The sequence below is a fragment of the Lepus europaeus genome, chromosome 6 (assembly GCF_033115175.1).
Source record: "Lepus europaeus isolate LE1 chromosome 6, mLepTim1.pri, whole genome shotgun sequence".
NCBI lineage: Eukaryota > Metazoa > Chordata > Mammalia > Lagomorpha > Leporidae > Lepus > Lepus europaeus.
Genome location: NC_084832.1, coordinates 97799016 through 97824642, shown reverse-complemented (window position 1 = coordinate 97824642; position 25627 = coordinate 97799016). Strand labels below are relative to the sequence as shown.

Genomic DNA, 25627 nt, shown 5'->3' with positions numbered 1-25627 from the left:
ATTTCTCCTTTCCCGCTCTGCAAAAAAGAAATTTGAGGGGGCTGGTGCTGTTGCCTAACAGGTAAAGCTGCTGCCTGCAGTGCTGGCATCCCATATGGGTGCAAGTACGAGTCCTGGCTGCTCCACTTCCGATCCAGGTCTCTGCTGTAGCCTGGGAAAGCAGTAGAAGATAGGACAGATCCTTGGGCCCCTGCGCTTGCCTGGGAGACCCAGAAGAATCCTGACTCTTGGCTTCAAGATCAGCGCAGCTCCGGCCATTGCAGCCATCTGGGGAGTAAACTAGCAGATGGAAGACCTCTCTCCATCTCTCTGCCTGTGCTTCTCTGTAGCTCTGCTTTTCAAATAAATAAATTAATTTAAAAAAAGAAAGAAATTTGAGACCAGTACCAGTAAAACTGTAAACTTCCTTTTTTTTTTTTATTAAGAAAGCATGCAAAAAAACAACTTGTGAGACCATACACCCCCCTTCCCAGCCTGCACCACTGCAAAGCATTATGGGTGGTATGAAGGACTCAGCAAACCAGAAACATGGGAGTTGAGGAGAGGAAGGCTGGGACAGGTGGATCTATACCAAATAATTGCTCCTTCCGTCCCTCTCCTCCACTGTCTCCCTTACTTCCTCTTCTAGGCAGTGAGCGCCTGCAAGTTTGCACACATCACCTGATACAACAACATGGACTACACTTCATGTCCAGCAACGCAGGACCAACAAGAAAAAGTAGTATTCTTCCCATTTCATGGAAAGGAGGGGGAACTGAGGCTCGATGGGAGTCACCTTTATCCTGCGCCATTTAATGGGGCTGGCCTCGATGGAGGGGAGCCGGAATCCCGGCAGGCCCGAGGGCCAGTCTCCAGTGCCAGCCCCGGTCGGCAGTGACTCTGGCTGCCCACCAGGGTTCTTAATTATGAGACTACTTTTCAGAAGACAGATGAAAAGGGGCATTTACATGTATGATTTAGCCTACCCTTGCAAATCCAGCATGGATCTGAGAGGGAGAGGGGCTTAGAAAGGGGGGGATTAGATTTGTGAAAGGAAGATGGTGGGGAGACCCGAGGGGGAATCGTGTGTGGGATGGACCTCAAATGGAAGGAATATGGACGACAAAGGCCTGACAAAGGGACTCTGGGCAACAGCATCTTGTCACCCTCTAAGCGAAATTCTTTCCCTAACGGGAAACACTAGGTCATACCTGAACCCCACAAAGCACCCTCCAACATCACGAGACTCAAGCCACTGTCCCCCCCACTGTCTTTCGTACAAAGGCTTCAGAGAAATAAAGTGCTTGTCAGTTAACTGCCCCATCTTGCCCCTTTTACTTCAGCCTCACTGGGCTTCTTCAACAAGCTCAAAAATAACCCCCTTCCAAAGAAAGGGAAGGGGGGTGGGGGGAGCAGGGGAGTGGAAAGCCAAATCTCTTGTAAATACAGATAAATAAAATATGAACAAAGAGTAGAAATCATGGAGAGGGTGCCCTTGTCCCTCCCATTCATTTTGCCCTGCAGCTTTAGAAAGGGAAAATTGAGTGAAATAAAGTTGGAAGTAAAATTATTCTTCTCTTCTCTCTCGTAACTAAAATTCAATCATGAACATTAAATATACACCAAGGACTTTGCAGCAATAAATCGTGGCCACCCCTGTAAAAGGTGATGCACTGTCTCTATACCTTCTAAGTTATTTATTCTCCTCTGTCAATCTCCTTCACCCTTCAAAGTCTAATTGCAAAAACTTCAGCCCCTATGATCTGAATTCCAAGAGAAGCATCTGTCTATAAGGTTAAATAATGGTGATATTCCCTACCCCTTTCTATACCAGCTTTTCCTCTCCTCACCCTCCTACCATCAATATCACAGGTTGGACTCTACTGTGAAAGTGGGAAAGGGATTCCCATCATGTCTAGGACAAGAAGGAACTCAGAATGACAATGGGTTGCCTTTTCTCTCTTGAGAATCCCAGAAAATAGAGGCATAAAATAAGATGGGTGGAAGACTTGGGCAAACAACAAGAGGACAAAATAATATTTGCTGAATGTGGGGGGAAGGATGAAGGATACCTTGCAAATGCAAAGAAGAGCCACAGTTAATTTTCAGAGAAAAGTATCTTTAAAATGCCAAAATGGTTACATTGAAAGCATTCCAAGAAGCTGAACCTATGGTGAATAGTTGACCTCATGCCCTACCACAGAAGCAGAGTTTGGGCTAAGAGCAATCCTACCTCCTCAGGGAACGGGCTAGGAATAAACCAGCGGATGTGCACACAGCATGGCAGTCTGCACCCACTTTCCCAGGGAGCTGTGTTCCATCACCTCTCACAGTATCCTACCGGACCCAGGCCAGGTGTCTGGTTCCACTAGGACTTTACTGCGACCTTCCAGGACCACCATCAGCACTCTCACCCTTTACGTACGGGGAATGAGGACTGTCAGAAGTGAGGACTGAAGGGACAAAGGGACAAGGAAGAGCTCAAAGGGCAGGGTTAGCACCATTGAGTGAAACCTGCAGATTCCTGGCTGCCAAGCAGTGTTTTAGACCTCTTCTACTTGCCAACGCGGCCCCTTCAGTCCTGGCCTGAAACAGACAGCAACAGGAATCAGTTTAGGGCCAAAAGGTGGGAAGAACATTGAGTTTCTCAAAAAGAAAGGTGAATCGGAACTTGAAACCTTTCTCTGTCGCTGTCATGACCCCATCTTCTAGCCTGATGATTTTAAATTAGCAAGGGGTGGACATGGTCTATGGTGTAGGGATGGGAGACCAGGGACAGTATATAACCAATAACAATAATAATAATAATATAATAAGAATAATAATTAAAGAATTAGGAAAAACCAAGAAGGAAGAGAGAATGAGGCAGGAAAGAGGGGGCATCTTCGGCAGCATCTTGCGGTGGCTTCTCTGACAGAAAGAACACAGAGGATTACATCTATGTACAAGTAGGAGAGGGGAGGCTGGCTCTCTCCCCCTGCCAGACTTCACCACCCAGCCCTGGGCTGATGGCCACACTCTGACGCGTTAAGTGATCAAGTCCCAGTCGAAGTCATCAGGGATCTCCTCGTTGGCACCAGGGGGTGGAACCGGTGGCCGAGGGACCATGTGGTGTGCTGTCAGGAAGAGAGAAACAGGATGAGAGGAGCCTGGGTGAAAAGCTGCTTCATCAGGACAGCGACGGGGCTCACCCCCAGAGAATACCAAGAAGAAGGCCATGTGGGCCACGGTCCTTATCAGCCTATAGCCCGCCACGTCAGTGAGGTCTCGGGATGTAAATCTGGTCTCGGGGAAAACCAGGCCACACGGCAACACGAGACGACATTGCCACTATGAGCCACATAGCTGCAGACTGCGTAATCATGATAAGATAGCACACTGCATATAATATTTGTATGAAATAGGATAGAAACTGTATTTATATCACAAAGCCAGAGTCAGATGTCACCCAAAAACACTTGTGGTTAGGCAGCATGATAATAATGGTTTTTCTAAAATGCATTTAAAAATGAAAGATCTGTTCATTTGGTACTATTGTGATGGCAGTCCAGTGCCTCCCTATCCAAGACCCCGGACAACAGGGGTCAGCTGTAACAGGAAGGAAGACGTGAGCACAAGGCAGTTATGTCTATTGACAGATTCATTTTCTTTCTTTGAGTATAGCTCCTACCTAGATTCCAAAGCTCGGCACAATTGTCCCACATATCTATCTTTTGCTTGTACCTATTGCCCCATATGCTTTTACCTCCTCTTTTTTTTTTTAACTTTTTTTATTTTTTTATTTTTTGACAGGCAGAGTGGACAGTGAGAGAGAGAGAGACAAAGAGAAAGGTCTTCCTTTTACTGTTGGTTCACCCTCCAATGGCCGCCACAGCCGGCGCGCCGCGCTGTTCCAAAGGCAGGAGCCAGGTGCTTATCCTTTTTACCTCCTCTTATGACTGCAGTTATAAGCTAATTTTAAAGTAAATCTGGGGCTGGGGCTGTGGCATAGCAGGTAGAGCTGCCGCCTCAGAGTCAGCATCTCATATGGGCACTGGTTCGAGTCCTGGTTGCTCCACTTCTGACCCAGCTCTCCCTTATGGCCTGGGAAAGCAGTGGAAGATGGCCCAAGTCCTTGGGCCCCTACACCCATGTGGGAGACCTGGAGGAAGCTCCTGGCTCCTGATCGGCCCAGCTCCAGCCGTTGCGGCCAATTGGGAAGTGAACCAACGGATGAAGACCTCTCTCTCTGCCTCTGCCTTTCTATAACTCTGCCTTTCAAATAAATACATAAATCTTTAAAAAAAATAAAGTAAGTGTTTTCTTTTGTCTCCCCTGATGTATGCCTTCCTAGCAAGCAGCTGGCCCACCATCCCTGAGAATCACAAACACTCACCCCCTCTAGCAAGTGCAGAAAGGGCAGAGAAAAAGCCTCAGAGTCATTAGGAGGCAAAACAATTGATCAGGGTGGACAGTGCTCTGCTGCTGGTGAAACCAGCTTCCTGGCTCTTACCTGGACGGTTGTATCCTGCTGAGTCCTGGGAGGAGACTGGGTACATTGGTGATGGGCCAGGGTAGAGGTGGGGGCCTTGTGGGTGCCCATAGGAGTTTACTGCCAAAGCAAGCCAGGAGTTACTTGAGGGGTATCACCGTACTCAATAAAGCAAGTATGGAAAATAAAAGGTACCCTTCTTCCCAATGGCCTCTTTCTCCCTTCCCCATCTGATCTGCAGTTCCTGTTGGCACAGTGGCTTTCTGCAAAAGCTATTATTCTTTACCCTTAGCGTGAAAAGGGATGGCGCTAGATGGAGGGACACCAAACACAGGGACATGATCACCAAATCTCTCCCCCTTTACTGGTTTGCAGCCCATGCACAGGTAGAGAATCACCACTCGACCTGGTATGACCTGGGTAGTGGTTACGGAGACACAAACAGAACGGGGACACATTTCCTCCCTTAAATTGCTGCGATCGCCCAAACTCAGATCTATTTCTTTTGCATGTTTTAGTACAGGGCTTCACTGACTCGACAGCTGTTCAGCCAACACGGCTAACAAACCAGTCCCACTGCTCAGGCTGGATCACTGCTCACAGAGTCTCCACCTCCGTGCAACTGGCTCTGTGTGGTACCTTGGTTCATGCCTGGCTCCTGTTTGCCACTGGTGAGGGCACAGGGGTCAGCAATACGGGCAGGGGCTGGTGGCCGGTGGGAGCTTCCTTGGGGGGGCACGTGACCAGTCTGAGTAAGGAAGTGGTTGAGGGAGTCACACAGATTGGCAATGTGATGCTGGTCGAGGGTCCAGTTCTTCTGCTCTGCCTGTCGGAGACTCTCCATCAGCTCTGCAAACAGAGAAGCCATCAATACTAATCTTGCAGACGCATCAAAGCCCCTCCCACCAGTCCCTACTTCACTTTTCCAACCACACTACAAAACAACCACAGGGGCCGGCACCAGAATTCAGTGGGTTAAACCACTGCTTGCAACACTGGCATCCCATACAGGAGTGCAGGTTTGAGTCCTGCTGCTCCACTCCTCATTCAGCTCCCTGCTAACGTGCCTGGGAAAGCAATGGAGGGTGGTCCAAGTGCTTGAGCCCCTGCCACCCTCATGGGAGATCAGGATGGAGCTCCTGGCTTCTGGCTTCAGTCTGGCCCAGCCCTGGCTGTTGCAGCCATCTGGGGAGTGAACCAGCAGATGGAAGGCCTCTCTCTCTCTCTCACTCGCTCTCTTTCACTCTCTCTCTCCCCCTCCCTCTTTCCCTCTCACTCTGCTTTCCAAATAAAAAAAGCACCAATAATAATTTACATTTTTGAGAGAGGGCCAGGGCTTCTGAATTTCCCAAAAAACTTCCCTCTCCCAAAGACAGAACTGACCAGAATAAACCACACCATCCTTTGAGGTAAAATAAAATTAATTTTAAAATAACATCGATATTTTCCACCCTGTGTAGTACGGCGGGGAAGCAATGAGCACCTCGATCCTGGAACTTCAGCTGCCTGCCTGCTTTGGGTTCTAGCTTCTACTGGGCTCTCCCACATACGACGCTTCCTCCCTCTCCCCTCCAGACAGCGTCCTCTGAACACTGACCTGAGAACTGAGACTGCTCGATGCTGGACCAGTTGAGCCTATTCACCATCTTGAAGCTCTCCTTTAAGGAGTCGATGTTGGAGCACCAGTCAGGGGGAAAGGCTGTCGAGAGCGGAGCGGCACGGGTGGTGAGAGCAAGTTTAAGACAGCTGTCAACAGACACCAGACCGACTACAAGCAAGACCCCTGCGTCCACACCAAGACAGTGTGGGACGCCCGCTCCCTCTGTGTTTTAGGTCGGAGATGATGTAACACAACCCTAACTCATCCAAGAATTCTATGATGTAGAGTGGTAAACAGCAACTTCCTTCACACGGGTGAGCTCTCCCAGGGAAAACAGGCTGAGAGCCCCATTACTCCCATCCTATCCAACGGCACCTCCCTTCCACGTCAGGACAAGGGAGTCACTCCACCCTCTCTGAGGCTTTTCTGCACGCTCCTTACTCACCAAAGCCAGTGCTGTTGATAGGAGCCTGGCCTTGTTGCTGCTGCGGTGGCGGCTGGGCAGGGTGGGAGTGGGGATGGTGCTGATGAGGGTGATAGCTCCCATGCTGCAGTGGGGGCGGGTGCATGGCCAGCACGGGGGGAGGCCCGTAGCCTTCAGCCCCAGTTTGCTTTCCCCCTGGAGGGGTACACCCATCTGGGCTCGGGGTGTGCAGAGGAGGGGCGCCTCCTACAGCCGAGGGGCCCTGGGCTGGAGCCTGCTGCTGCTGGGGCTGGGGCTGCTGGGGAGGCGGCTGCGGTGGCGGCGGCGGCGGCGGCTGCTGCTGTTGTGATGGCGGCTGCTGCTGGTACATGTAGTAGTTGTTAGAGGGCGGCATGTCCCCCAGGAGAGACGAGAAGCCTGCAGGGTTGAGAGGAAGCAGGCAAGGGACTTAGGCAATGCACTTTACACTAAAAGGGATTTTCACTGGGCTGACATGGGAGGCCTCAGACACTGCAGGGTTAAAAGGGTAGGAGTGTTCTGGGACGGCCAGGACACCCACGGCCCTCCAGGCAGGCATAACAAACAGGAAAACAGCTTGGATGAAAGCCCTGACAGTGTGGAGTGGCTGAAATTTTAGTAAAAAAGGTCAGTATCTTTTCATGCTACCTTTTAGGGATTTTGGCATAGGCCTGAAACACAGTTAACAAAAAATTCAGACAGCAGATGAGGTTTAAGAAGTAAGTGATGGGGTCAGCGCTGTGGCGCAGTGGGTTAAAGTCCTGGCCTGAAGTGCCAGGATCCCATATGGGCACCGGTTCTAGTCCCAGCTGTTCCTCTTCTGATCCAGCTCTCTGCTATGGCCTGAGAAAGCAGTAGAAGATGGCCCAAGTCCTTGGGCCCCTGCACCTGCCTGGGAGACCCAGAGGAAGCTCCTGGCTCCAGACTGGTGCAGCTTTGGCCATCACAGCCATCTGGGGAGTGAACCAGTGGATGGAAGACCTCTCTCTCTCTCTCTGCCTCTCCTTCTCTCTCTGTGTAACTCTTTCAAATAAATAAATAAATCTTAAAAAGAAAAAAAGACTGACGAGGACACATTGGGCCTTCTCATTCTGTGCATTGACCCTGTGTAAGCAGCAGGGGCTGAATTAAATAATAAAAACTGGTTAGGAGTTGCATTTTGGAAAATACATATTCATTGTCCTGAATTTCCTCTTTTATATCCCAGCAGATTAGTATCTAGAGTTGTGTTCCAAGACTGGAAATGAATGTAACTCAGGTAGGCAGCTGATTGAGGTGAGGAACACGGAGAGATTGGGGAGCGCCCCACCTCTCTGCCTCCCAAATTACAATTAAATACAACTTTTTAAAAATACAGGAATTGGCCGGCACCGTGGCTCAATAGGCTAATCCTCCGCCTTGCGGCGCCGGCACACCGGGTTCTAGTCCTGGTCAGGGCACGGATTCTGTCCTGGTTGCCCCTCTTCCAGGCCAGCTCTCTGCTGTGGCCAGGGAGTGCAGTGGAGGATGGCCCAAGTGCTTGGGCCCTGCACCCCATGGGAGACCAGGAGAAGCACCTGGCTCCTGCCTTCGGATCAGCGCGGTGCGCCGGTCACAGCGCGCCGGCCACGGCGGCCATTGGAGGGTGAACCAACGGCAAAAAGGAAGACCTTTCTCTCTGTCTCTCTCTCTCACTGTCCACTCTGTCTGTAAAAAAAAAAAAAAAAATACAGGAATCGTGGGGGGATGTATTAGATGATCTCTCAAGGGGATTCCCAATAACGAATTTCAGTCATTCTCACATGATAATTAGGGAAATTTGCAACGAAGATAAGATATTAGCTGGTACTGAGGAAGTACTATTGATTATATTAGGAGTGAGAATGGCGTGCTAGAAAACGAATTCTTAATGATCTGGGGATGCCCACGTGGGAGACCCGGGAGAAGCTCCTGGCTCCTGGCTTCGGATCGGCACAGCTCCAGTCGTTGAGGCCATTTGGAGAGTGAACCAGCCAATAGAAGACCTCTCTCTCTCTGTCTCTACCTCTCTCTGTAACTCCATATTTCAAATAAATAAAATAAATCTTTAAAAAAAAATGATCTGGGGCTGCCAACTGAAACTGTATTTGTGAGCAGAATAACATGATGTCTTGCAATTACAGTAAGTTACTCCAGTTTTTTTAAAAAGTTAGATGGCAAATGCATCAAGTTTAACAAAATATGGGTGATGGAAACATGGGCTTATCATGCTGCTCGCTCTACTTTTGCATCTGAGTTTTTTTTCATAAGGAAAGGTAACATAAACATGGATACACTAAAAAGTAAAAGTAAATTGCTCTCACAAAAAAACACAGGGATCCCTGGGTGAGGGTAGTGCTGCTGCCCCCTAATGGTCATCACCTGAATGCCAGCGGTCACACATCTAAAAGGAATCCTCCAACACACTTCATGAAGGTAAAACCCAGCCCTCGTCCTGAAACTGCTGTCCTTGCAGAGGGACGGACAAGCTCCCTCAACTTCAGCTGTAGCTCATGCCACGCTTCCTCTAACCAATGACCAACGTCCTCTTATGTTAAAGAAACAGGGTGGTCATTTGACATAGGGGTTAAGACAGCTTGAGATACCTGTATCCCATATCTGAGTGCCTGGATTCGAGTCCCAGCTCCACTTCCTATTCCAGTTTCCTGCTAATGCTCATCCTAGGAGGCAGAAGGGGATGGCTCGAAGCGTTTGGATCCCACCACCCACACAGAACACCCCCATCGAGCTCCAGACTCCTGGCTTCAGCCCAGCCCAGCCCCAACTATTGCAGGCATTGGGTGAGTGAACCCGCAGATGGAAGACTCTCTTTCTCTCTGCCTTTCAAATAAAATGAATTTGTTTAAAAAAAAAATTGATACATAAATATAAACAAGAAATAAGGGAGAAGAGAGAACATCACCATTCAGTAAGTAATATCAGGATTCCATTCGCCCACCCAGCTCCAGACGCACCCTGCTGGGAGGAGGAAGAGGACTTCTCCAGCATGGATTTGTAGAGGTTGCGGAAGGACCAGCTTAGATCCTGGAAGTTGATCTCTGAATAGGAGAATTTGAAGTCGTGGTTGGTGTTATAGAGGGGAGGGGCGCCCTCGGCACCTTCTCGGCCTGCTGCCACTGGTCCGCCATCCACAGATCCTGTGCCCTGCAGAGAAACCAGGAGAGATGGTCCCCATCCGCGTCTTAGCTGAGGGAGTGATGCAACCCTTCAGTGGTCACCAGGCCCTCCTGCCATCCTCTTCCTCCCCTCCTGACTGTACCATAGCCCAGCAGCATTTTCTCATCGGTCCTGATCCTGAATCCAGCCTCCCACCCTTGCCCCCCTCCCCTGTCTCCTCGGCTCCCTACCTGGCTGTAGCTGGCGATGGATGTGGGGCTCTGAAGAGACATCGGAGGATTCCCCTCGGGAGACAGCGAGGCTTCTCCAGTCCCTGGAATGCCTCCCCGGGGGCTCTTGCTTGCCTCCTGCTCTGGTGAGTCTTGGGACAGCTGAGGGTTACAAAGGAAGGAATCCGTAAGTGCAGGCAAAGCATCCTCCCAAGACCCCTGGGTCCACCTCTGCTGGAGCCCAGGTGACCCCGGAAGAGAGCGGGAAGGAGTAGCTGGCTCAGAAACCACAACTCCTGGAGAGGTGGGACCTTACCTCGTCATCTGGAGGGTGCCTTCTCTTCCGGGAAATGTCAGGACAGGTGTCAATCGTCCAGTAGGAGCCCTGGAAGGAAAACCCAAACCCGCGGAGAATGACGGTTACATACAGAAGTTCCCCTGTTTGGAACTGTAGCCTGGGGGGAAGATTCACACCCATGTGTCAGTCATGTTAAGAACAGGGCTGGACATTCGCACAGCACCCTGAGCATACCCAGAATGCCTGAGGAGTCGATCTGAGTACCCCGCAGAGTATGCCAAGGTACGCCAGTGGCCCAAACACAGGCCTCTGGGGCAGGACTATGGAGATGGATGAGCTGGAAATGTCCAGGTGTGGCCAAAGGTAACCCGTCCTTTCCCTTGTGGTCCAGGCAAATCCCTCTTGGACTTTAGCTTCTACATCCATCAGATGGAGAGAAGGACCCGTACCTTCTCCCTTAGGAAGGTGGAAACCCAAGGATTTTTGTGTGGAAAGGATTCTAAAAGGTTGTTAAGTCTACTTTACCATAAATATTTCTATTTAAAGTTTACAAAAAACGATTTTACAACCTAAGGGGGGCCCACAGGCTTGACAACAAGCTCTTCCTTTGACAAAAAAATAAAGCTGCTTCTCCAATTGACACAATTTCCTCTTCCGGGTAATTAAAAAAGCCACAGGACCCGGGCCGTCACCTACTCAGCTCTCTTTCCTGCTCCTCCCTACAAATCTGACAGCAGCATCTCACCTTCCCAGGGTCATCCCGAGGTCTGGGCACTTTCCGGAAACACTTGTTGAGGGAAAGGTTGTGCCGAATTGAATTCTGGGGAAGCAGAGACGCAAGTCAGACCTCAGCACTGAACAAAGCAGAAGCGTTTCCAATAGGATGCAGAGGGAACACAACAGAACATAGCAGCATACTATAAAGTCCAAGTATCCGAGGATCTTTAGCACCCCTTATTTTTCTAAGGTTTATTTTATTTATTTTGAAAAGCAGAGTACAGAGAGAGAGGGAGAGACAGAGAGAGAGGTTTTCCATCTGCTAGTTCATTCCCCAAATGGCCATATTGGCTGGGGCCGGGGGCTAGGCTTAAGCCAGAAGCCAGGAGCCTCTTCAAAGCCTCCTACATGGGTGCAGGGCCCCAAGGATCTGGGCCATCCTCTGCTGCTTTCCCAGGCACATCAGCAGGGAGCTGGATTAGAAGTGGAGCAGCTGAGACCCAAACGGTGACCATTTGGAATGCTAGCACAGGTGTCAGCTTAACCTGCTATGCCACAGCACTGGTTTCTTTAGCCCCTCTTAACTACACTGATGGAGGGAATTATTTGTATCAGATAGGAAGAGTGATGACACAGGAAAAATGCAGACATTAAAGTGATGCAAGGTAATGGCTTCAAATTTGATTAGCAGGTGCTTCTGAAAAGCTGATTACATAATCTTTGAACCCGTCTACCTGACTGACGACAGGAACATAAATGCTTCAAAATCACTCTGCCCATCCCTGAAACAACCCTACCAATAGGAAAATAGCAATTTTAAAAACTATTTAAATAAAGTATAGCAAAATGTAAATTACGAGTGAAACAAAGGCACCAATCAGCTTTGTTTTCTCAGTGGTGCACAGAGTGGCCACACACACAGGAAAAAGGGTTGTGTGTATGTGTTGGTTGGGGTTGAAGGCTGTAACCACTAGCAGGGACACAGGGATGCATTTCAGAAAATTCAGGGAAAACAGAATTAAAAGATAAATTTATTTTGGTGCAAAAAAAATTGTTGGAATCCATGTACTTAGTTTTTTCATAACATGCACCTTCCAAGAACTGCCTGCAGACACCTGCTGTGCATGGGTTTGCAAATTTTTCTGCACCAAAATAAATTTTGCTCTTAAGTCCATTTTTCATGAACATTTTGAAGTGCTCTTGTTTTTACAAAGGGGAAACTATGCTTTCACTAGTCTCCAGCTGCATCATACGGTCTGTATGTCAACAGGTGATTTATGGAGTGAGAGAATATTAAATCCCCATTCCTACTCCACCATTGGCAAATGACTGGCTGCTCCAATTGAGAATACCAGCCTGCCTTCTTTGCTTGGAAAAGAAGCCCCTTCCTCCTTCCTCTCCAGCCAAGCAATGCAATCTCTCACTACTTGCTTAGTGGGCCAGCTGTTGGTAAAGGACCTGATCGTATTATTGTTTTTCTTGGTGTACAATTTTGTAAAAGATGGTAACTATGTGCAACGGAGCTATGGAAATCTGACGGGGTTCTTACTTCTAGATAGGAAGGGGTAATGCCTCGTTCAGGGACTCGAACACAGGACAGTAATGGTATCTGTGAAATGACTGAATATCTTTTTTGAGGAGAGAAGACGACATGATGAGCAACAGCACCCCGCCATCCCCACAACCACGCTTAATGATTTAGCATCTTGGAGTTTTCCTATCACATCTTAAGCAAGTTTTTTCCCTCCTCTGGAAAAAAAGGAGAGGACAGAAGATATGGGATTTTAAGTTCACACATCTCTGAGACAAGTCAGAGGGACCCGGACATGATTATAGGAAAAGAAAAGTAGGGAGGGAAAAAAAGCTGTAGAAGGCTAGAAAAATCAGCCCAGGTGATAGAAGCACTCGCACCTTCCAACCAATGCCGGCATTCTTGTAATAGGGGAAGTTGTCACAGATCCAGCGGTAAATCTCACTCAGGGTCATTTTCTTGGCTGGAGAAGAGTTGATGGCGTAGGTGATGAGGGTGGCGTAGCTGTATCGGGGTTTGCCATCCTGGTGGACGGCGGCATCGTCTTTGCTTAAGGTGGCATTTGGATCTGTAGGAGAGCCTGGGGAACACTTGCGGCTGCCCCCTGGAGGCCCAGCCTGGGAGGCACTGCCAAGCTTCTCAATGGTGGCTCGGAGGGTCAGCTGGGGCAGCCAGTCTATGGAGGTGAGGCTGCTCTCAAGGTCAGAAGCCATGGTACCTCTGGGTTCTACAGAGAAGATGACAATGGGGAGAGGAAAGCAGATGAGTGTTGTCTGTGGTTACGGAGCACAAGAAATAACCGAGTCATATGTTTAAGGGAAGTATTCCCACAGGAGACTCCTCTCATGATAGCCCTCCATCCATGTTCCCAGGACCCCAAGTACGTATATACCAGGTGACAGATTACTGTTTTTCCTTTTTTTTTAAATTTCAGAAGCAAAGCGAAAGCGACAGACAGAAACCTAACTTCTGGTTCACTCCCCAAAGGCCCCCAAGTGGGCGGGGCTGAGGCCAGCTGGGCTGAAACCAGGAGCTGGGAACCCACTCCAGGTGTCCCCCAAGGGTGGCAGGAACCCAACTACTTGAGGCATCACTGCTGCTTCCCAAGCTCTTGCATTAGTAGGAAGCCAGAGTCAGGAGCCCAAATCGGGTACCAAATGCAGGCACTTCGATAAAGGACACAGGCATCCCAAGTACTGTCTTAACCACTAAACACCTGTCCACATCCTACCTGTTAACGTGGGGCACGCCACAAGGCCTCTCCCTTTAAGCCGCACAAAAGATCAAATCCCACACCCTCCAGTCTCCTTACTCACAGCCCTACCACATATTTTAAAACTATAAGGAAAAGTTTAAAAAAAAAAACCACATAGCCTGTAAAATGAGGTGCAGTCGCGTCTGTAATACTGGGACCTTTGCTATGTTTACTTACAAACTCCATCAGTGTCTACGTCAAGAAAAAGTCTGAATAAACCCCACAGAAGCACACACCAGCACTTTTCAAGATGCTCCCCATCAGATGCCCGATGAGCCCTCACGCCACACACATGTCCATGCGAGGCATACTGGGTAGATCACAAGCATAAATCACGTATGACAACCAGCCAAGGAGAGATGCCAGGCAGACACATACGACAGTGGCACACAAACACGGAGGTAGATGCCAGCATACCTTCCCAGCAGAGTGGAGTCGCACACAGAGCAAACAGCCCGGAGGTCGCCGCTGTCCTCACACCTTTAAAGCTACCCTCTGCGGGCTCCCGCCCACACACCAGCACCGACACCAGGAAGAAGTCAGCAGCGAGGACCTCCCACCTCTCCGCCCGCTGGGCTTCACCGAGCCAGGGAGACACCCAGCTGTGCGCACCCGTAACAATCAGATAGCCTGGCTAAAAATAGCCACTCTGGGGCTAGGAGCTGGCTCTCCTTCTCCGCCCTCCTCCTCCCTCCTCCCTCCCCAGCCCGGCACGCACGCACGCTCGCTCGCTCGCTCGCTCGCAGCACCTCCAAGCAAACTCCCGGAGCTGCCAGGCCGCCCACGCCCGGGGGTTTGCACGCCCTGCTGCCTCCCACACCGCCTGGGTGCTCCTGGCGGCAGAGAGGTGTAGCTGGAGGGAGGTCTTGGTGGGGGAAGGTTAAGAAGAAAGGGTGCTGTCTGCACTGCAGGGTCTGGAAAGCCTGGCAGAGAGTACGAGGTAGCCATTTGGCACTCCCTGGGAGCTGATGCCAGCAACCCCTAAGCACTTGCTGCCTAACAGGTTTGTGCCTGCACAGCCGCCAGATTCCAGCCAGCATTTCTCCCTCCGTCCTACCAGGACATTTTTCCGGAGGAGCTGGGGCTGGAATACCTCAGCATTAAGAATCCTGGCCAGAAGCAACATTTAGGGGGTCTCTGAGTCCACTGCTGGATAGGTGCCCGGCACACACATCCGGGGACACCCAGACGCACACACACTTTGCTGTTTGGAGCTGCAACCCAGACATAACCCCTGCTCCATAGGCTTCCTGGCGCGGCTCAGCTTACCCTTCTGCCCCAGGCAGTGATTTTTCTGCCCTTGATGCCCACCCCCTTCCCAGAGAGGTGAGCATTCTCACACACGCCCCTGGTCCTCCCAGGGCCATCCCCAGCCTGCGCTCCAAACCAGAAGCACACCACCGTCCCCTCCCCAGGCCAGCTGCAACCCAAGAAATGTCTGACAGGAGGAAAGAGGCGGGGAGTTTATAAAAAACAGCATCAGGAAGGCGTCCCTCCCTTTATCCTCAGACCCCCCACCGAGCCCCCACCACCATCCTCCTTTTCAGCCTACTGGGACCCTTTGCCCCAAACCATTGGGAAACTTGGAAACTCACAGAGACTTCCTCCTTACAAGAGCCCTCAGAGCTTCCGAGCACATCAACAACTGGGAACACCCCAGTATCCCGGGCCACAGCGAGGGGGGCTTGCGGCAGAGCCACAGTCCCGAGTCATCAGCAGGTCCTCGGGGCCCTGGGTCCCCCTCCTCCTCCTAAGTGTCGCCCTAGTCCCTCTTACCCCCTGCTAACAAAGATCCCTAGGAAATCTCACCTACAGAGCACAAAGGCCTGCACCTGACCTTTGATTTGCAACTCTCCCAACACTGCACAGGGGCATGAGAGGGGGGCATGAGAGGGGGGCTACAGAACCCAGTGGCACATGCCAATCACCGTGCATTCCCTCAGCCTCCTGCTAGTTGTTTTATGCCCTTCCCTACCCTTTCCCCAGAGCTAGGTTTAGGACACAGAGGTTAAATTTAACCTTTCTCCACTACTCTCCCAGCCAGCCCTGCAAATACAGCCGGCACTCAAAATATCCCAATCTTAGCAGCTACAGAAGCTAGCAGCCTCTGAGCCTTGTGCTCTCCCAGCACTGTTCTCCATTAACCCACCCCACTTCCTCATCCTCCTCACTTCCTCATTCTTGAAGGGCGGCCCAGTGCCCAGGATCTTGGAGATGGAGAGTCCTGGGTTCTATTCCCAACCCCGACACTGACTCACTGAGTGTCCCTAGCTCCATGAGGAAGTCCTGATGCCTCAGTTTCCCCCTTCAAAAACAGGGAAGAAGGCATAAGCCCTGCCAGAGCTTCATCCCTGGAGCGAAGTGAATGAAGCTTAATGGGCCCGTGGCTGCCACACATTCCACGCTCCCCAAAATAATGGCACGGGGCAAGTGTTCAGGGTTATTATTAGAAAGGCAAACAAGAGATACTTCCATTTCTCAGTCCAGCCAACCTAGTTCCCCAGACCTCTCTCTCTCCAGGTGGGCCTCGTGCCACCGGGCTTGGGCAGAACCTGAGTCAGCCCACATTCTTCCCTGCGTGCTGGAAGACTGAAAGGAAATACCCAGAGAAACTGGGAAAGGCAGCCAAAGGGCAGGCTCCATCACACCCTCAGGACGTCCAGAGAAGACCACAGTAGTGGGGGAAAGGCAGAGAAAACACAGGGAAAGACATTCCGTGGGAGTGAAAGAGTAATCCTGGCCGAGATGCAGACGATCCGAACTTCCCATTCAATCTGAAAGGCCAGTATGGTGCTAAGGAGTGATAACTTCCCGGCCTGGACATCAGGCCAAAGCTACCAGGGTACCTCATAATCGGTCAGGCTGCCTGGTCTCAAGCCCCCACCACCTACCAGCTCTGAACCCCAGGCAACTTAGCCTCTCTACCTCTTACTTTCTTCCTCTGTAAAAGATAGGTAGAGGATAACAGAACCTACAAAGGGGCCGTTGTGAAGATCTGTTTTAATATTTTTAGAGGGGCCGGCGCTGTGGCATAGTGGGTAAAGCCACTGCCTGCAGTGCCAGCATCCCATGTGGGCGCTGGTTTGAGTCCCGGCTGCTCCACTTCCTAACCAGCTCTCTGCTATGGCCTGGGAAAGCAGTAGAGCATGGCCCAAGTGTTTGGGCCCCTGCACCCATGTGGGAGACCTCGACAAAGCTCCTAGCTCCTGGCTTTGGATCGGCGCAGCTCCGGCCGTTGCGGCCATCTGGGGAGTGAACCAGCGGATGAAAGACCTCTCTGTCTCTCTCTGCCTCTCTGTAACTGCCTTTCAAACAAAATAAAATAAATAAATCTTTATATATGTATATAGTATATATATATATATATATATATATACATGTTTAGACTACTCAGTAAGTGACTACAGAAGCATAGCTATTATTATTTTTGAATGGGGAAAAAAGAATTTTAGAAATTTGAAACTAGCAAACTAATAGGCTGAGATAGGTGTGTGGCAGTGGGTTAAGCTGCCACCTGGGATGCCTGCATCGCATACTGAAGTGCCTGGGATGGAGTCCTGCCTCTGCTTCCAATCCAGCTTCCTGTTAACATGCTCCCTGAGAGGCAGCAGGTGATGGCTCAAGTACTCGACTCCTTGTCACACAGGTCTGAGACTCAGATGGAGTTCCTGGTTCCTGACTTTGGCCTAGCCCAGTCCTGGCTGTTATGGGCATTTGTGGTGTGAACCATTGGATAGAAGCTATCTTTCTCTTTCTCCATCTCTCCATCTCTCTCTTTCTGTTGCTCTACCTTTCAAATACATAAACTTGAAAGAAAGAAAACTAACAGGCCATAGAGATAAGACTAGAAGCAGCAAGCCTGCAATAGCTCATGGTACAAAACCTGCTCTGGGTCTGCAACTGTTTCCCAGGCTGTCAGAATCTCAACCTTGCCCTTGGGAGTTAATATCACCCCACTGCTGATGAATGCTAGGACTGCGAAAACTCCAAGAATGAAGGAATGGAGAATAACATCTCTTATCTTTCAGGGGGAACTTGGTAGAGTCATAAGACATGGTCTGGAAGAGAGACAGCACCCTCCAAATCATAGTTAATCCAACCCAATATCCACCTGCTTCTCCGCAGAGCCACGGCAAGTTGGGGAAACTCAGTCCACCCAGTGCCGGCTAAACTGTGTGGCAGTGGAATACCTGGAGGTGCTGGCAAATACTTTACTCTGAGCCACTGAAGAAGTTGTACTCTATGGGGCAGGCATTTGGCCTAGCTGATAAGACACCACTTGGAACACCCACATCCCATATCAAGAGTCCCCGCTCGGTTCTGGATTCCAGTCTCCTGCTAATGTGCACCCTGGGAGGCGGCAGATGATGGCTCAAGTACTTGGGTCTTTGCTACCAGATTAAATTCTGGTGTCCTGGCTTCAGCCTGGTCCAGCCCCAACTCTGTGTGCATTTGGGGAATAAACCAACAGATGAGATCGATCGATCTCTCTCTCTGCCCTTCAGCTAAATTAAAGCGGTACCCTAGCAAAGCATGTCCTAAAGCACTCTGGAAGGAAGAAGCTGCTGTTACACCACAGGCAGAGGAGGCAGCTCTGCACGGAGGAGCCCAGGGTGCTCAGGGTGCTCGGGGTCTGGAGACCAGAGCCATGAGAAATGCAGCTCTCTCTTCACTCCCAACCTCACACTGGGCTGCCCTGCTGCTCAGGATGACAGTCGCGAGGGCTGCCACCCAGAGGCAGAGGACAAGCCTTTGTTCCAGGTCCTGTTTCTAGAAGCCTACAGAAATATACAGTTCTAGATTATCAGAATATGGGCTGAAATGCACACATGTACCTGCCTCCACTCACACACCCACTCAAAACCCAGAGAGCGAGCGAGCCACGCTCACCTGACATAAGAAACGTACGCACACCACTGCATGGCCACACGAGCCTGCAGATGATAGCCGTGGCACATGCCACCGCTAACAGGTTCTCTTCCAGGACAAAGTGGATGGACTTGGGGACTTAGGCAACCCCCCATGGCCCACACTGATGGCAACAAGCGGGAGAGCCCAAGTCAGATGCAGGCCCTCACTTGGTCTTGCTGTGGGCTGCAACACGCCTCACAGAAGATCATGTGTCTTCTCATGGCCAGGCAGGAAAGCAGCCACCCAGCCGGTGACCTCAGGTTGAGAGGCACAGAGCTCTACTAAAAACACAGACCGGTCTCAGCCGCGAGGATTGCCCAGCACCATCTGCCTTTGCTGCAGATTCTGGATTTTGACAATTTCTCCCTTATGTAGGTAAACTTCATCACAAGGTTCCCAGAACTAAACCAGAAACAGGAAAGGAGAAGATGGGGCCAATCCGGTGCTCTTCTGGAAGGAAACTGATACACTCCTGAGAAGTCCACTCTCTCTGGTGTTCAACTTTTTTGGATAGAAAACTGGACAGCAGCTAGAGAGCAAGCCCCCTCTCTCCCTCCCCATGCTCTGACCTTTCTGGAGGAACCCACAGCAAAGGACATAAACCCGGGGTCCTGAGGCAGCAGTGCGGGGCTGCACCACAGGGCAGCAACCCCTCAACCCGGGCTGGCATTCCCCATGCACTTTCTTCTCACCACATACGGGATCTCCACTTCCCCTGTGGATTGCAGGGGTAGTAAGTCCAGCTAGGAACTGAGACTGTCAGGAGAGAAGACCTCTTGGTATCAGCCAGGGTGAGTAGGGGGACAGGGAGAGACTTGACTCTCTTGTCAGAGGGGCAGCAACCACAGTGGGCGCCTCTGGCAGACACGAAGCAGACTGAGGCCTGCCACAGACAAGGCCGGCGCACCGCCACCACCCCAACATTGGTTAAGCCCAGTCTCGGGGTGAAAAGGCCCACGGATGGGGGGTGGCATGAGGGTCTGGCTGGGCGCAACCCTCTGCGAGCACCCAGGACGCGAGGAGTCCAAAGAATACAGGTGTTTTCTCACACCCCTTTGTCCTCAGCCTGACAACATCTGCTTCCCTAGGGACCTCAAGAAAATCCCATCCCTTTAGTCCCTGAATATGAAGAAACCCATTTCCCAGACGGCCTGTAGCAAGATGAGGGTTGGAGGGCAGGCGCTCCCTGGACACACATTCCCCAGATCCACTGGATCGATCCCCTTCCCTAGGAATGCAGCCCCCAACCCCCTGGTGCCTAGGACCACAGACCGAAGGTGAAAAAAAATAAAAATAAACCCGGCACTGACCTGTCTCCCAGGTCGCCCCGGCCGAGGAAGGAAACCAGCTGGTACTGGCGCTTGGGGCTGGAGGGGCTCCCCTCTTCAGAGACAGACGGTGGGTCTCATCCTCAGCGGCTCCGGGCTGCGCCCCCTGAGGACGGGGAGCCGAGGGAGGCGGGGGAGGGGGCGGCGAGGGAGGGCCCACCTGGGGAAGGTGGCACACCCCCCACACCCTGCCAGCCGCGCTGGGGAGGAGGGGCGGCGCCTCTCCCGGCCTCGAGCTGTCTCCTCCCCGGGCCAGAGGATCTCTCAGGGCTGGAGGGCTCCTTCCGCCTGCGGGAGCCCCGAGCGGAGGGGCAGCGCCCCGGTCCACCGTCTAGGTACGCCGAAGTTGAGGGCGAGGCCGTCCCCTCTGCCGGGACCCGTGGGCTCCGTGAGTACCGGGCGGCGTGGAGGCTGCCGCTCCGCCGGCACGGCCCCCTTTCTCTCCCCGAGTCCCCGACCGTGAGGAGCGCGCGTCCGGCGGGGTGGAGGCGACGCCGGGCGGACTCCCTCCGCTTCCTCTAGCAGGGGTCTCCCGCTGCTACTTCTGGGGGTCTCCTCCCCCCGGGCCAGCGCGGGGTGGGGTGGGGGGGCAAAGGAGAGACGCGTCCCCTGCAGGGGTCTCCTCTTTTTCCCTCACCCGAGCGGTTGGGGTCCCCTCTCCAACAGGGGGACAGGCGGCTCCCGGGCTGCCCCAGAGGGTGGGGTTTGCGCACTCCCCGCTCTCCCGGAGCTGGCCTGGGCTGCAGGGTCCGGGAGGCCGCGGCTCGCGACTCCCGTCCCGGGCTCCAGGGGCGGCCGCGCCTCCTCCGGCCCCGTCCCGTCCGGTCCGCTCCCCTTCGGTGCGTGGGGGCTCCCCGCGCTGCCACCTCCCGGGCTCCGGCCGCTCCGGGCTCCCGGGGAGCCAGCAGGCGGACGGACAGTGTCAGGGCTCGGCTCGGGCTCGGCTCGGCTCCGCTGCAGGCCCCGGCTCCTCCCCGGCCTCCGCGCCGCACTCCGCGCCCCTCCCCCTCCCCCGCCCGCCGGGCCGCCGCCGCCGCCGCCTCCCGGCGCGGGTTAAGGAGGCGCGGGGCGGCGCCGAGCCGCGGGCCGCGCCGCCGGCGGTGCGCTCCCGCGTGTCCGCGGCGCGCCGCGCCTCACGCACCTCCGGCCGTGCCCCGGCCGCCGGACTCGGTGCAGCCCGATGTCCGCGCGGGGTCACGGCCCGCCGCCGTCTGCCCGGAGGCTCCGCGGTGCACCCCAGGCACTGTCACTTCCAATTCACGCACTAACTCTGGCACGCTGACCTTTTGTCATTCTATTGTACTCCGTGTGCGGAGGAGCGTGCCCGGCGCTCTCAGGGCTTCGAGGGGCTTCTTGCCCCACCACCACCCGCCCAAGCCGGGGACTGGGGCGAAGCCCGTGTTGCCCTGGTGTCGTCGTGCAGCTCCGTAAATGCTCCCTGCACGAGTGAAAACGTGACTGGCCACAGCGGCCAGTGAGAAGATCTGGATCTTGTCCCTTGGCCCAGCTTTGTCAACTGGTGCAAGGCCCTTGCTTGCTGGAATCTTGGTGAGTGAGGAGGGCACCTGCTAGCCCGGCCTGTCTCCCCACCAAGGCCATAGCAAGGGTCAGATGAGGTAATTTATGCTAAAATGCTGTTTAAACTGCGTGGCATATACAAAGGATACAAATGCCTACTGTTAGTGCACTTGACAATCCTATAAAACACCTCATCCTGAGGTTCGCATAACACACAATGTTCTCATAACACATCCCCTAGCCCTTTATACAATCTCCATCCAGAGACAGAATCAAATTATTCCGCTGGAAATTCTTAGAGATTTCATCCTCTGGTTTATGAAACTTTTCTCCAGCTATTCTATTTCTGTCACATAAAGTAACAGGAAGTCAAAAATGTTGTTTGTATAATATTTGAATTTCTTAAAAAAAAAAAGACTGCATTCTCTATATTACCGTTTGATTTTGCCTTTAGATAGTAAAATCTTTTGTCTTCTGGCTAAATATATGATAATATACCTAATTTCACTTATATTTATATATCACGATTATAATGGGCCAGGCACTGAACACTTGATGTGTTACCACATTTGCTTCTCCTAACAATCCCATAAGGCACTATCATTATGCCTCTGTGACAGACAGGAAAATTATGATTTAGAGATACTGACTGTGTCTGAATTCACGTAATTAGCTCACATAATTCACACACAGTTCACATAATTAGCAGTAGTAAAGCCAAGACTTAAATCCCAATGACTCCAAAGCCGGAGGCTCTTAGCCTCTCTACCACGTGCAGATCCCTGAGCGCTACAGATCACCCGCAGACACAGAAGCAGGAGAGCCGTAGCACGCTTTTCTTCCGCCCCACGCTTCCAGTAGCCACTTTTAAGCCGCATCCCCCCCCCCCCACCCTTTGAGGCATTAATTAACTCTCACACACACATAATTTGGCACCAAATCTTTCTTGCTGCTTGTTGGATGCTTCATTCTTCCCTTTTCAAACTTTTTCTCACATTTCCTAGAGGGCAGGGGTGGGGGTAAAAGTATAAAAATTTAAAAAGCTAGGGAAAGATTAGAATTTCCTTTCCTGGAAATCTGGGAAAACAAAATGTTCAAGAAATTATTGATATAGATATAGATATAGACAATAGTTGCTGCAGCATTGTTTGTAACTGGAAAAAATCAGAAAAAAACTAAAGATCCTAATTAGGATAAATGTTTAAAATGTTGCTACCTCTTTATAATAAAATGTTTAGCATTTAAAATTAATTGTATTCAACTCTGTAAGGTAAAATTAGTGACTTTTTTCTTTTTATGTCTTCTTTATTATCATCTAGATATTTTACAATAGTTTTTTTTTTAATAAGATTTAATTATTTAGGGGGTGCAGTGGGTAAAGCTACCACCAGCAGTGCTCACATCCCATATGGACACTGGTTCAAGTCCTGGCTGCTCCACTTCCAATCCAGCTCTCTGCTATGGCCTGGGAAAGTAGTAGAAGATTGCCCAAATCCTTGGGCCCCAGCACCTGTGAGGGAGACATGGAAGAAGCTCCTGGCTTTCAATCAGCCCAGCTCTGGCAGTTGCAGCCATTTGGGGAGTGAACCAGTGGATGGAAGACCTCTCTCTCTCTCTCTCTGTAATCCTGCCTTTCAAATAAATAAATCATTTTTTAAAAAGATCTAATTATTCAAAAGGCAGATGAGAAAAAGAGGGAGAGACAGAGCGGTATCTTCCACCCACTGGTTCACTCCCCAAATGGCTGAAATAGCCAGGTCTTGGTCTAGCAGAAGGCAGGAGCCAGGAACTCCATTCTTTGTCTCCCACGTGGGTGCCAGGGGTCCAAGAACTTGGGCCATCATCTGCTGCCTTCCCAGATACATTAACAGGAAGCTGGATCAGAAGTGGAACAGCCAGGACTTGAACCAGCACCCTTTTAATGGGATGCAAATGTCCCAAGCCATTGCTTACCCCAATGCACCACAACTCCAACCCCAGTATGTATTATTTTAAGGAACCATTTTTTTTCATAAGTCTGAAAGTATTCAAGTGAGGAAATCATGTTTTTATAGTTTGTATCATACAATCATGTAGTTGTTTCTTGAAATATATGTATGTGTGTATAAATTTCTGTATACATCTTTGCTGGAGTCTACCTTGAGTAAAACTCTTACATACTATTGGCGACTAACGTGCCACAAAAGCACGTGTTGGAAGCATTTATTAAAGACTGATGTATTGAATGAAACAAAAGATGGAGGGAAAGCTCATGATGTATTCAAATCTCAGCTTTGACACTTAATGACTGAGTTCTTCGGAAAGTCACTCAACTGCTTTGTGACTTGATTTTCTCATCAGTGAGGCAGACATGACAAGAGGACCCAGCTTCCCAGTGCTGTGGAAGAGCTGAGGACTTACACATCAGCCAAGTGTTGGAGGGAAGGGGCATCCAGAGATGAACAGAGGCTTAAAAGACTCAGTCAATGCAATATATATTGTCCAAGAGACATGTCCACTGAATATAACGTGTGGAACACTGGGGAAGATCCTGACTAGAAGCAAACAACTGGAACAAATATATGAGACAATTGATACAATGTCCATACTCACTCGTGATATCAAGGAATCGTTGCTTTATTTTAAGTGTGTTCATGGAAATGTGTTTTTAAAAAAATCTTTATTTTTAAAAATGCATGCTGAGGGGCTGGTGAGAGGCTGGTGCTGTGGCGCAGTGGGTTAACGCCCTGGCCTGAAGCGCCAGCATCCCATATGGGCACCGGTTCTCGTCCCAGCTGCTCCACTTCTAATCCAGCTCTCTGCTATGGCCTGGGAAAGCAGCAGCAGATGGCCCAAATGCTTGGGCCCCTGCACCCACGTGGAAGACCTAGAGGAAGCTCCTGGCTCCTGGCTTTGGATCAGTGCAGCTCCAGCCATTGCAGCCATCTGGGGAGTGAACCAGCGGAAGGAAGACTTCTCTCTCTGTCTCTACCTCTTTCTGTAACTCTTTCAAATAAATAAATCTTAAAAAAAAAAAAAAATGCATGCTGAACTACTTAGGCATGAAATACCTGAAATCTACATCAAAATAATCAAGTGATTGAGGGGAGAGGGAGTGATGATACAAACTTGGCCAAAAGTTGCTTATTACAACTCTTTAGAAAAATACTGTTTTGTCTACTTTTGTATCTGTTCGATAGACTTTTTTTTATTCTGTTTAAAAATGCTGCAGAATGGTAAGGACTATGTTTGCTATTATGTATGTGTTTTGTAGGCACCGTAGGACCTAACGTTTCACCCGTCAGTGTACAAGGTGTTTGCATTTGTACTGTGTCCATCAGCACGCACACTACACCTTCCGGGTGGCCAGATACCGTCATTTTGCAAATGAGAAGACTCAGCAACGCCAAGACCAAACCGAGGGACCATACAATGTACCTCCTGCATTCCCGGTTCACCGTGACAAACGGAGCCGGGCAACCTGCAGCCGCTACACACAAGGTTCTTGCTTCCTCGCATGGCTGTGGTCAGCTCTAGTGGAGGAAGACAAAGCCAGCATAGGACTCATTCAGGAATGTCTGTCATCGAACCTTGAGCTCCCTTGTGCACAGCAGCACAATTCTAGCTGCTACTTTAAAAGGTCATCTTGGGAGGGGGAAAGAATAGAACCGAACCGGAGAGATTCCATCCCAAGGGAAAAGTTCCCTGCTGAGTCAGTAGCCCCCTTACAAGGCTGTTTATTAAAGTTGTCTACAGTGATCTGTATCTGCTCTGCCCACCCTCTTTAGTGCTGCCTGACAATAAGCCTGGATAAGGCTGGAGGAGCCGTGGGAAGCTAGGTCCGGCGGCTGGGAGGCCTGGCCCCGCAACCGCTCTGTTCCACCTTAAGAAGCTTTCGCCTCTCCCCAAACCGAGCAGGCCCTCGGCTCCTCCCAGCCCCGTGTCAGCTGCGGCCCGGGAACGTGGGGCCGGGAGGAGAGACGCACTGAATCGAAAGACTGGCGCCGCGGCTGCAGGGGCTCTCCTGCCCCCTCCTCGTCCCGCACGGGGTGCGGCGTTTTTGCAGCCCGGGCCGCTGGGGCTGGGATTTTTTCCAGGGACGCCGCTGCGTCTACCCAAACCGGGGCGAGGGCGGAATGTGAGCCCATCTTGGGGTGGAGTCGAAGGGGGACAGACCTGGGCACATAAGATCTACGGCCGCTGCGATCGTTTGCAGAGAGTTGTGACTTCCCCGGTTCGCGACGCACCTCTTCA

The 25627-nt window shown here is 51.2% G+C and overlaps 1 protein-coding gene across 2 annotated transcripts; it reads right to left on the bottom strand.

Annotated features, from left to right (window-relative positions):
- FOXJ2 (forkhead box J2) lies at positions 1 to 25627 on the bottom strand. Of its 2 annotated transcripts, none has more exons than XM_062194662.1 (11): positions 25550 to 25627; positions 12763 to 13109; positions 10880 to 10954; positions 10153 to 10221; positions 9858 to 9998; positions 9465 to 9654; positions 6496 to 6891; positions 6048 to 6149; positions 5090 to 5299; positions 4472 to 4570; positions 1 to 3095 (listed from the first exon to the last, which is right to left on the bottom strand). In XM_062194662.1, the coding sequence occupies exons 1-11, from the start codon at positions 25557 to 25559 to the stop codon at positions 3007 to 3009; spliced, it is 1728 nt and encodes a 575-aa protein (XP_062050646.1). In that variant the 5' UTR covers positions 25560 to 25627; the 3' UTR covers positions 1 to 3006. The 2 variants fall into 2 exon arrangements, with proteins under 2 accessions (XP_062050646.1, XP_062050648.1); XM_062194664.1 differs by lacking the exon at positions 25550 to 25627 and adding an exon at positions 19859 to 20059.